Source organism: Salmo trutta, chromosome 22 (genome assembly GCF_901001165.1).
Source record: "Salmo trutta chromosome 22, fSalTru1.1, whole genome shotgun sequence".
Lineage (NCBI taxonomy): Eukaryota > Metazoa > Chordata > Actinopteri > Salmoniformes > Salmonidae > Salmo > Salmo trutta.
The window spans coordinates 44248784-44261888 of record NC_042978.1 but is presented as its reverse complement, the minus strand read 5'-3'; the positions used below and the strand labels follow the sequence as shown (position 1 = coordinate 44261888).

The 13105-nt window shown below is 45.8% G+C and overlaps 1 protein-coding gene across 1 annotated transcript in view; it reads left to right on the top strand.

Annotated features, from left to right (window-relative positions):
• LOC115158780 (serine/threonine-protein kinase Nek7) overlaps positions 1–13105 on the top strand; it is a gene marked incomplete in the record, with an annotated part of 122537 nt that overhangs the window by 95914 nt on the left and 13518 nt on the right. Inside the window, 1 exon segment of the mRNA XM_029708088.1 lies at positions 4056–4150. Within this exon segment, the coding sequence (XP_029563948.1) occupies positions 4056–4150 (95 nt within the window).

The following is a 13105-nucleotide window of genomic DNA, read 5'->3' as shown; positions in this document are numbered from 1 at the left end:
GCCTCTCTCCCTCTCTGACCCCGCCTCTCTCCCCTCTCTCTCTGACCCCGCCTCTCTCTGACCTCGCCTCTCTCCCTTTCTGACCCGCCTCTCTCTCCCTTTCTCTCTGACCCCGCCTCTCTCCCTCTCTCTCTGACCCCGCCTCTCTCTCTGACCTCGCCTCTCTCTCCCTTTCTGACCCCGCCTCTCTCTCCCTTTCTCTCTGACCCCGCCTCTCTCTCCCTCTCTCTCTGACCCCGCCTCTCTCTCCCTCTCTCTCTGACCCCGCCTCTCTCTCCCTCTCTCTCTGCCCCCGCCTCTCTCTCTGACCTCGCCTCTCTCTCCCTCTCTGACCCCGCCTCTCTCTCCCTCTCTCTCTGACCCCGCCTCTCTCTCCCTCTCTCTCTGACCCCGCCTCTCTCTCTGACCCCGCCTCTCTCTCTGACCCCGCCTCTCTCTCTGACCCCGCCTCTCTCTCTGACCCCGCCTCTCTCTCTGACCCCGCCTCTCTCTCTGACCTCGCCTCTCTCTCCCTTTCTGACCCCGCCTCTCTCTCCCTCTCTCTCTGACCTCGCCTCTCTCTCCCTCTCTCTCTGACCCCGCCTCTCTCTCTGACCCCGCCTCTCTCTCTGCCCCCGCCTCTCTCTGACCCCGCCACTCTCCCTCTCTCTCTGACCCCGCCTCTCTCTCTGACCCCGCCTCTCTCTCCCTCTCTCTCTGACCCCGCCTCTCTCTCTGACCCCGCCTCTCTCTCTGCCCCCGCCTCTCTCTCTGACCTCGCCTCTCTCTCTCTGACCCCGCCTCTCTCTCTCTCTCTCTGACCCCGCCTCTCTCCCTCTCTCTCTGACCCCGCCTCTCTCCCTCTCTCTCTGACCTCGCCTCTCTCTCTCTGACCCCGCCTCTCTCTCTCTCTCTCTGACCTCGCCTCTCTCTCTCTGACCCCGCCTCTCTCTCTCTGACCCCGCCTCTCTCTCTCTCTCTCTGACCCCGCCTCTCTCTCTCTGACCCCGCCTCTCTCCCTCTCTCTCTGACCTTGCCTCTCTTTCTCAGCTCACTTTCTCCATCTCATTCACTCCCTGTCTCTTTCTCTCTCTCTCTAGTTGATGTTGGAAGTGAAGGATTATTTTTAGAATTGGAGGGCACACTTTATTATGCAGACCTGACATTTAGAGATAAGAAATGTTTTCACATCCCAATTAAAAAACATCCCCCTATAAAAAGGGCACTTTTATTTCTGCACAGATACATACACTGTAAACTATAGTATTCCACGTCATGGGTTTATTCAAAGTAATTCATATCTAGTTTGTATTATTAGTTAGACATGTTCACAGCTAAAAGCTGAGTCGTAGTTGATTAAAAAAAAAAGAATATAAAAGTTAAAGAAGACGACAAAAATATGAAGAGTGAAGTTTAGTCGCCAGCTTCGGATGGTGCCTGCTCTGGGCGAAGGTCTCACCTGCTCTGGGCGAAGGTCTCACCTGCTCTGGGCGAAGGTCTCACCTGCTCTGGGCGAAGGTCTCACCTGCTCTGGGCGAAGGTCTCACCTGCTCTGGGCGAAGGTCTCACCTGCTCTGGGCGAAGGTCTCACCTGCTCTCGGCTCTGGGCAAAGGTCTCTTGTACTGTCTGACTGCGGGGTCTGTACCGGGCCAGCCAGCACGGTATTGTACTGTCTGACTGCGGGGTCTGTACCGGGCCAGCCAGCACGGTATTGTACTGTCTGACTGAGGGGTCTGTACCGGGCCAGCCAGCACGGTATTGTACTGTCTGACTGAGGGGTCTGTACCGGGCCAGCCAGCACGGTATTGTACTGTCTGACTGCGGGATCTGTACCGGGCCAGCCAGCACGGTATTGTACTGTCTGACTGCGGGGTCTGTACCGGGCCAGCCAGCACGGTATTGTACTGTCTGACTGCGGGATCTGTACCGGGCCAGCCAGCACGGTATTGTACTGTCTGACTGTGGGGTCTGTACCGGGCCAGCCAGCACGGTATTGTACTGTCTGACTGTGGGGTCTGTACCGGGCCAGCCAGCACGGTATTGGGATTCTAGAATTCCACAGCCAGAGTGTAGAATATCTGTTAGACACCTGTTTCTGATCATGATGAGGGATGGTAATGACAGCTGAACTGGAGGTGTGATGTAGTGGATGAGGGATGGTAATGACAGCTGAACTGGAGGTGTGATGTAGTGGATGAGGGATGATAATGACAGCTGAACTGGAGGTGTGATGTAGTGGATGAGGGATGGTAATGACAGCTGAACTGGAGGTGTGATGTAGTGGATGAGGGATGATAATGACAGCTGAACTGGAGGTGTGATGTAGTGGATGAGGGATGATAATGACAGCTGAACTGGAGGTGTGATGTAGTGGATGAGGGATGATAATGACAGCTGAACTGGAGGTGTGATGTAGTGGATGAGGGATGGTAATGACAGCTGAACTGGAGGTGTGATGTAGTGGATGAGGGATGGTAATGACAGCTGAACTGGAGGTGTGATGTAGTGGATGAGGGATGATAATGACAGCTGAACTGGAGGTGTGATGTAGTGGATGAGGGATGATAATGACAGCTGAACTGGAGGTGTGATGTAGTGGATGAGGGATGATAATGACAGCTGAACTGGAGGTGTGATGTAGTGGATGAGGGATGGTAATGACAGCTGAACTGGAGGTGTGATGTAGTGGATGAGGGATGGTAATGACAGCTGAACTGGAGGTGTGATGTAGTGGATGAGGGATGGTAATGACAGCTGAACTGGAGGTGTGATGTAGTGGATAAGGGATGGTAATGACAGCTGAACTGGAGGTGTGATGTAGTGGATGAGGGATGGTAATGACAGCTGAACTGGAGGTGTGATGTAGTGGATGAGGGATGGTAATGACAGCTGAACTGGAGGTGTGATGTAGTGGATGAGGGATGATAATGACAGCTGAACTGGAGGTGTGATGTAGTGGATGAGGGATGGTAATGACAGCTGAACTGGAGGTGTGATGTAGTGGATGAGGGATGGTAATGACAGCTGAACTGGAGGTGTGATGTAGTGGACTTGTAGTTTGTGTGTGATGTCTGTCTCTCTCAGGTTGTGTGTGTTGGGACATATGTGGTGTGCTGGAACGGCTAGGTTAGTGGTGGAACAGGCTAATGGCTCTCTCTCTGTTTTCTCTCTCTCTGTTCTCTCTCTCTCTGTTCTCTCTCTCTCTCTGTTCTCTCTCTCTCTGTTCTCTCCCTCTCTGTTCTCTCTCTCTCTGTTCTCTCTCTCTCTGTTCTCTCTCTCTCTGTTCTCTCTCTCTCTCTCTCTCTTACTTTCTCTCAATTCAATTTCAATTTAAAGGCTTTATATGCATGGGAAACATATGTTAACATTGACAAATCAAGTGAAGTAGATAATAAACAAAAGTGAAATAAACAATAAAAGTGTTCACTAGGGGTCTCCCGGGTGGTGCAGTGGTCCGGGTTAGGGGGGGTTTGGCCGGAGAAAAGGGGGTAAAAAAAAAATGGTCACTAAACATTACACTTACAAAAGTTCTGAAAGAATAAAGACATTTCAAACGTCATATTGTGTGTGACCTCTGTCTCTCCCTGTGTCTCTCTCTCTCTCTCTCCCTGTGTCTCTCCCTGTGTCTCTCTCTCTCTCTCTGTGTGTCTCTCTCTCCCTGTGTCTCTCTCTCCCTGTCTCTCTCCCTGTCTCTCTCTCCCTGTGTGTCTCTCTCTCTCTGTGTGTCTCTCTCTCCCTGTGTCTCTCCCTGTCTCTCTCTCCCTGTGTGTCTCTCTCTCTCCCTGTGTGTCTCTCTCTCTCTCTGTGTGTCTCTCTCTCCCTGTGTCTCTCTCTCCCTGTGTCTCTCTCTCCCTGTGTCTCTCTCTGTCTCTCTCTCCCTGTGTGTCTCTCTCTCCCTGTGTCTCTCTCTCTCTGTGTGTCTCTCTCTCCCTGTGTATCTCCCTGTCTCTCTCTCCCTGTGTGTCTCTCTCTCCCTGTGTGTCTCTCTCTCCCTGTGTGTCTCTCTCTCCCTGTGTGTCTCTCTCTCCCTGTGTGTCTCTCTCTCTCTGTGTGTCTCTCTCTCCGTCGGTTCCAGTGGGCACCCCCTACTACATGTCTCCAGAAAGAATACATGAAAACGGATACAACTTCAAATCTGACATCTGGTCGCTAGGCTGCCTGCTCTACGAGGTAACGTATATGATACACATATACTGTACACACACAGACAGATTTGTGAGGTAAAGGTGGATGGGAGAGCTGCAGTGTGTTTGAAGCTAACAGAGACCTCCCAGTGACATATGGTTCAGATCAACTGGGTGGATATGATACTGACCAGTTAGATTACTCTGTAGACGAACCACTTCCACCTTACAGATCAGACTGGAGAGAGAGAGAGAGGGGGGTGAGAAGAGAGGCTGCGAGAGAGGGGTGTATGGAGGGGGGGTGGGGAGAGAGAGAGAGCGAGTGAGAGGATGGTGGAAAGAGGAAGAGCGAAAGAGATGGGGGATGGGTTGAGCCAGGCAGAGAGAGAGATGGGGGAGAGCGAGATGGGATGGAGAGAGAAGAGAGGGAGAGGGGGGGTGGGGAGAGAAAGGCAGCGATAGCGATACGGGGAGAGGAGGAGGATGGGAGAGAGGATGTGGAAAGAGGTGGAGGAGAAGAGAGAGGATGGGAAGAGAGAGGATGGATGGGAAGAGAGAGGATGGATGGGAAGAGAGAGGATGGATGGGAAGAGAGAGGATGGATGGGAAGAGAGAGGATGGATGGGAAGAGAGAGGATGGATGGGAAGAGAGAGGATGGATGGGAAGAGAGAGGATGGATGGGAAGAGAGAGGTGGGAAGAGAGAGGTTGGGAAGAGAGAGGATGGGAAGAGAGAGGTAGAGGGGGAGAGAGTGTGAGTATGTAGCTGGCCTGTGGTTTGTTTGTGTGATATTTTCTGGCCTTTCTAAGCAAACATCACACAGACCCACTCTGCTCCCATTGATCTGAAAACACTATTCAGTGTGTGTATATATGAAGGTCTGACAGGTGTGTGCATTGGAGGTTGGATGTTGGCTGTATGGATGTTGGCTGTATGGATGTTGGCTGTATGGATGTTGGCTGTATGGATGTTGGCTGTATGGATGTTGACTGTATGGATGTTGGCTGTATGGATGTTGGCTGTATGGATGTTGGCTGTATGGATTAGAGGTCGACCGAATATGATTTTTCAACGCCGATACCGATTATTGGAGGACCCGATAATATGTGCCATGTAAAAAAGCTAACGTTTAAGTTCCTTGCTCAGAACATGAGAACATATGAAAGCTGGTGGTTCCTTTTAACATGAGTCTTCAATATTCCCAGGTAAGATGTTTTAGGTTGTAGTTATTATAGGACTATTTCTCTCTATAAGATTTGTATTTCATATACCTTTGACTATTGGATGTTCTTATAAGCACTTTTGTATTGCCAGTGTAACAGTATAGCTTCCGTCCCTCTCCTCGCTCCTACCTGGGCTCGAACCAGGAACACATCGACAACAGCCACCCTTGAAGCAGCGTTACCCATGCAAAGGGAAACAACTACTCCAAGTGTCAGAGCGAGTGACGTTTGAAATGCTATTAGCGCGCACCCCGCTAACTAGCTAGCCATTTCACATCGGTTACACCAGCCTAATCTTGGGAGTTGACAGACTTGAAGGGGTGGGTATAATTTGTGGAACGTTCCAACAGGAATCTGTTCCAAAAAACGTAAAGTAAAAGGTTGCCAACCAACAACGGATACAAAGTAGCAACGCATACAAACCTAGCTAACTAGCTGCCGAATAGGCATCAACTCACCACGTAGCTTATTCTTAATGTTTGTCCATAGGCAAACAGACATGTGAGGACAGACATTTTTGAGAATAAACGTGATGAGTGAAAAACGCAATGAAATAGACCGCTCCCTACCCGGTATCTTATTCTGCCGCTATACAACTTTGTATGCGTTGTTTTTTGGAAACCTTGTTATTTACAAAGTTTTTGGAATAGATTCCTGTTGGAACGTTCCACAAATTATACTCACCCAGGTTGAAGTCATAAACAGCGCAATGCTTGAAGCACAGCGAAGGGCTGTTTGAATGAATGAGCCTGCTGGTGCCTACCACCGCTCAGTCAGACTGCTCTATCAAATCATAGACTTAATTATAATATAATAACACACAGAAATACGAGCCTTAGGTCATTAATATGGTCGAATCCGGAAACTATCATCTCGAAAACAAAATGTTTTTTCTTTCAGTGACATACGGAACCGTTCCGTATTTTATCTAATGGGTGACTACGTCTAAATATTCCTGTTAGGCATTGATGTTTATGGTTAGATACATTGGTGCAACGACAGTACTTTTTTTCGCAAATGCGCTTGTTAAATCAACACCCGTTTGTCGAAGTAGGCTGTGATTCAATGAAAATTAACAGGTACCGCATCGATTATATGTAACGCAGGACACGTTAGATAAACTAGTAATATCATCAACCATGTGTAGTTAACTAGTGATTATGTTAAGATTGATAGTTTTTTATAAGTCTAATGCTAGCTAGCAACTTACCTTTGCTTCTTGCTGCCCTCGCGTAACAGGTAGTCAGCCTGTTAATCCTTGTGGAGTGCAATGTAAGGCAGGTGGTTAGAGCGTTGGACTGGTAACCGAAGGTTGCAAAAACGAATCCCCCCTGAACAAGGCAGTTAACCCCCGTTTCTAGGCCGTCATTATAAATAAGAATGTGTTCTTAATCTGACTTGCCTAGTTAAATAAAGGTGTACAAAAAATAAATAAATCGGCAAATCGGTGGGCAAAAATACCGATTACCGATTGTTATGAAAACTTGAAATCTGCCCAATTAATCGGCCATTCCGATTAATCGGTCAACCTCTAGTATAGATGTTGGCTGTATGGATGTTGGCTGTATGGATGTTGGCTGTATGGATGTTGAGTGTATGGATGTTGGCTGTATGGATGTTGGCTGTATGGATGTTGACTGTATGGATGTTGGCTGTATGGATGTTGACTGTATGGATGTTGACTGTATGGATGTTGGCTGTATGGATGTTGGCTGTATGGATGTTGACTGTATGGATGTTGGCTGTATGGATGTTGGCTGTATGGATGTTGGCTGTATGGATGTTGGCTGTATGGATGTTGGCTGTATGGATGTTGGCTGTATGGATGTTGACTGTATGGATGTTGGCTGTATGGATGTTGGCTGTATGGATGTTGACTGTATGGATGTTGGCTGTATGGATGTTGGCTGTATGGATGTTGGCTGTATGGATGTTGGCTGTATGGATGTTGACTGTATGGATGTTGAGTGTATGAATGTTGACTGTATGGATGTTGACTGTATGGATGTTTGTGAGGGTCAACACGTGGGTGTGTGTGTTTTAGGACTGTGTTTGAGAGAACATTAATATTTTAGTGTTTATTTTGGGGTAATAGATGGGTGAGAGAGACACACCCATCAATACCTGGCTGCATCTCCTATTCTGTTTGATTGAGGCGTGTGTGTGATGTGGTCTCTACTTCCGCATTACATCACCTGACCTGGCCCACCTCTGGTGTCGTGGTGATGGGATGATGCCTGGGTGGGTCTCCCTCGGCATCCGGGAGGCCACGGCAACAGCAGGTTGGACATGTGTAGGTTGATATGTTGGTCTTACCGCACCCCTGGCCCAGACCTGTGTGTGTGTGTGAAGTATTAATAACAGTAATAGTGCTGCAATGTCCTGAACCCTATGTTGCTTTATAACACTACAGTACAGTTGAAGTCGGATGTTTACATACAACATAGCCAAATACAGTTAAACTCAGTTTTTCACAATTCCTGACATTTAATCCATGTGAAAATTCCCTGTCTTAGGTCAGTTAGGATCACCACTTTATTTTAAGAATGTGAAATGTCAGAATGATTTATTTCAGCTTTTATTTCATTCTTCACATTCCCAGTGGGTCAGAAGTTTACATACACTCAATTAGTATTTGGTAGCATTGCCTTTAAAATGTTTAACTTAGGTCAAACGTTTTGGGTACCCTTCCACAAGCTCCCCACAATAAGTTGGGTGAATTTTGGCCCATTCCTCCTGACAGAGCTGGTGTAACTGAGTCAGGTTTGTAGGCCTCCTTGCTCGCACACGCTTTTTCAGTTCTGCCCACACATTTTCTATAGGATTGAGGTCAGGGCTTTGTGATGGCCACTCCAATACCTTGACTTTGTTGTCCTTAAGCCATTTTGCCACAACTTTGGAAGTATGCTTGGGGTCATTGTCCATTTGGAAGACCCATTTGCGACCAAGCTTTAACTTCCTGACTGATGTCTTGAGATATTGCTTCAATATATCCACATAATTTTCCTCCCTCATGATGCCATCTTTTGTGAAGTGCACCTGTCCCTCCTGCAGCAAAGCACCCCCACAACATGATGCTGCCACCCTCATACTTCACGGTTGGGATGGTGTTCTTCGGCTTGCAAGCCTCCCCCTTTTTCCTCCAAACATAACGATGATCATTATGGCCAAACAGTTCTATTTTTGTTTCATCAGACCAGAGGACATTTCTCCAAAAAGTACGATCTTAGTCCCCATGTGCAGTTGCAAACCATAGTCTGTCTTTTTTATGGCGGTTTTGGAGCAGTGGCTTCTTCCTTGCTGAGCGGCCTTTCAGGTTATGTCGATATAGGACTCGTTTTACTGTGGATATAGATACTTTTGTACCTGTTTCCTCCAGCATCTTCACAAGGTCCTTTGCTGTTGTTCTGGGATTGATTTGCACTTTTCGCATCAAAGTACGTTCATCTCCAGGAGACAGAACGCATCTCCTTTCTGAACGGTATGACGGCTGCGTGGTCCCATGGTGTTTATACTTGCGTACTATTGTTTGTTCAGATGAACGTGGTACCTTCAAGCATTTGGAAATTGCTCCCAAGGATGAACCAGACTTGTGGAGGTCTACAATTATTTTTCTGAGGTCTTGGCTGATTTCTTTTGATTTTCCCATGATGTCAAGCAAAGAGGCACTGAGTTTGAAGGAGGGCCTTGAAATACATCCACAGGTACACCTCCAATGACATCATTTTCTGAAATTTTCCAAGCTTTTTAAATGCACAGTCAATTTAGTGTATGTAAACTACTGACCCACTGGAATTGTGATACAGTGAATGAGTGAAATAATATGAAATTAACAATTGTTGGAAATATGCACAAAGTAGATGTCCTAACCGACTTGCCAAAACTATAGTTTGTAAGCAATACATTTGTGGAGTGGTTGAAAAACCTAAGTGAATGTAAACTTCTGACTTCGACTTTATATACAGTGCCCTCCATAATTATTGGGACTGTGAAGCATTTTTTTCTTGTTTTGTCTCGATACTTCAAAAGTTTGGATTTTATCAGAAATTTTTCTGAAATGTAATTTTTTTCTCTCAAATTTTGCGCACAAATTTCTTTACATCCCTGTTAGTGAACATTTCTCCTTTGCCACTCCTAACTGCAGTCAGGTCAAGATCCTGGTGAGGACGACGAGCACCCAGATTAGGTTCCCGGAGATGGTTTCTGACAGTTTGTGCAGATATTGTTTGGTTGTACAAACCTTCAGTTTCATCAGCTGTCCGGGTGGCTAGTCTCAAACGAACACGCAGGTGAAGAAGACAGATGTGGAGGTCCTGGGCTGGTGTGGTTACACGTGGTCTGCGGTTGTGAGGCCGGTTGGATGTACTGCCAAATTCTCTAAAATAACATTGGAGGTGGCTTATGGTAGAGAAATTCACTTTAATTATCTGGCAACAGCTCTGGTGGACATTCCTGCTTGATATGCATATCAAGAAGCTGATTAACCTGTCTGGGCAAGAAACGTCCCACCCTAGTCAACAGCCAGTGGAATCGTGTCGCGCGAAATACAAAACCTCATAAATGCTATAACTTCAATTTCTCAAACATATTACTATTTTACACCATTTTATAGATACACCTCTCCTGAATCGAACCACGTTGTCCGATTTCAAAAAGGCTTTACAGCAAAAGCAAAACATTAGATTATGTCAGGAGAGTACCCTGCCAAAAAAAATCACACTGCCATTTTCAAAGCAACTAGATGCATCACAAATACCCAAAACACAGCTAAATGCAGCACTAACTTTTGACAATCTTCATCAGATGACACTCCTAGGACATCATGTTACACAATACATGCATTTTTTGTTCGATAAAGTTCATATTTATATATAAAAACAGCATTTTACATCGGCGCGTGACGTTCAGAAAATATTTTCCCTCAAATGCTTCCGGTGAATCAGCGCTACAATTTACAAAATTACTATTCGAAAACATTGTTAAAATTTAATATTGTCATTCAAAGAATTATAGATTAACATCTCGTGAATGCAACCGCATTGCCAGATTTAAAAATAACTTTACTGGGAAATCACACTTTGCAATAAACGACGTGGTATGCTCAGAAAAATAGGCTAGGCGATACATGTTAGCGCCATCTTGGAACCATCTAAAATCAAAAATACTATCGTAAATATTCCCTTACCTTTGATTATCTTCATCAGAAGGCACTTCCAGGAATCCCAGGTCCACAACAAATGTAGTTTTGTTCGAAAAATTTAATAATTTATGTCCCAATAGCTCCTTCTTGTTAGCGCGTTCCAAAGGCTACTCATAATGTACTGAAGCGCGCGGGACTTGTCGTCACGAATGTGCAAAAAATATATATTTACGTTCGTTCTTTAGGGCCTTTTTCAACCAGAGCTTCAATAATATTCAAGGCCTATGATTGCATTGTCTTACTAAACGTTTCGAAAGGGGAGGGTAGCCATGGGCGCCCGCGTCATAGTAGTAAATGGCCCTCCCCCTGTGACCAACTTCCCAAGCCTCTCTTTGGGTCAGTTTCTACCATAGAAGACTCAAACCACTTTGTAAAGACTGTCGACATCTAGTGGAAGCCTTAGGAAGTGCTAAATTATTAATAAGTCCCTGTGTGTTTTAATGGCAAAGGTTTGAAGTGATTCCACACATCAGATTTCCTGTTAGGATTTGTCTCAGGGTTTTGACTGCCATATGAGTTCTGTTTTACTCACAGACACCATTCAAACAGTTTTAGAAACTTTCGAGTGTTTTCTATCCAAATCTACAAATTATATGCATATTCTAGTTACTGGGCAGGAGTAGTAACCAGATTAAATCGGGTACGTTTTTTATCCGGCCGTGCAAATACTGCCCCCTATCTCCAACAGGTTAAACAGCATGATCATTACACAGGTGCACTTTGTGCTGGGAACAATAAAAGGCCACTCTAAAATGTGCAGTTTAGTCACACAACACAATGCCACAAATGTCTCAAGTTTTGAGGGAGTGTGCAATTGGCATGCTGACTGCAGGAATGTCCACCAGAGCTGTTGCCAGAGAATTAAATGTGAATTTCTCTACCATAAGCCGCCTCCAATGTTATTTTAGAGAATTTGGCAGCACGTCCAACTGGCATCACAACCGCAGACCACATGTATCCACTCTCCCAATAATTACAGAGGGGACTGTAGCTTTTTACCCCTACATAGCTTTCTACCCCATGTGTAGCGTCAAACCCCATATGTTACGTTAAACCCCATGTGTAGCGTTATACCCCATGTGTAGCGTTATACCCGTGTGTAGCGTTATACCCCATATGTAGCGTTATACCCCATATGTAGCGTTATACACCATATGTAGCGTTATACCCGTGTGTAGCGTTATACCCCATATGTAGCGTTATACCCCATATGTAGCGTTATACCCCATATGTAGCGTTATACCCCATGTGTAGCGTTATACCCCATGTGTAGCGTTATACCCATGTGTAGCGTTATACCCCATGTGTAGCGTTATACCCCATGTGTAGCGTTATACCCCATGTGTAGCGTTATACCCCATGTGTAGCGTTATACCCCATGTGTAGCGTTATACCCCATGTGTAGCGTTATACCCCATGTGTAGCATTATACCCCATGTGTAGCGTTATTCCCCATGTGTAGCGTTATTCCCCATGTGTAGCGTTATACCCAATGTGTAGCGTTATACCCCATGTGTAGCGTTATACCCCATATGTAGCGTTATACCCCATGTGTAGCGTTATACACCATATGTAGCGTTATACCCGTGTGTAGCGTTATACCCCATATGTAGCGTTATACCCCATGTGTAGCGTTATACCCCATGTGTAGCGTTATACCCCATGTGTAGCGTTATACCCCATGTGTAGCGTTATACCCCATGTGTAGCGTTATACCCATGTGTAGCGTTATACCCCATGTGTAGCGTTATACCCCATGTGTAGCGTTATACCCCATGTGTAGCGTTATACCCCATGTGTAGCGTTATACCCCATGTGTAGCGTTATACCCCATGTGTAGCGTTATACCCCATGTGTAGCGTTATTCCCCATATGTAGCGTTATTCCCCATGTGTAGCGTTATACCCAATGTGTAGCGTTATACCCCATGTGTAGCGTTATACCCGTGTGTAGCGTTATACCCCATATGTAGCGTTCTACCCCATGTGTAGCGTTATACCCCATATGTAGCGTTATACCCGTGTGTAGCGTTATACCCCATATGTAGCGTTATACCCCTGTGTAGCGTTATACCCCTATGTCGCTTTATACCCCTATGTCGTTTTATACCCCTATATAGCTTTATTCCCCTCAATAGCTTTATAACATAGCTTTATAACCATGTATAGCTTTATACCCCTAAATAGCTTTATACCCCTACAGTATATAGCTTTATGCCCCTGGATGTTTGATCTTATAACAAAACATGAGAACATGCTAAATATTGTTAAGAGATCTATCTGTGTCCCTGTTGTAGCTATGCATCATGTATGGACTATGCGTCCTTAAAGGCATGTGTATACTGGATCTCTGCTGTGAAAACGCTTACATTTTTAGTTCATTTCACACTTTTAACATCTAATTAAAAATGTGTCACATAGTATGCCAGTGTTATCCACTGAGCATTACCTTGGTGTCTTCTCTCCCTACTGCTGGCCCTACTGTCATAGTTTAATGTGATAGCTTAGTGAATTAATTTGTGTGTGCCTACACACTCATTCTCTCTCTTAGGTCGGCATGAATTAATACAGCACATTAT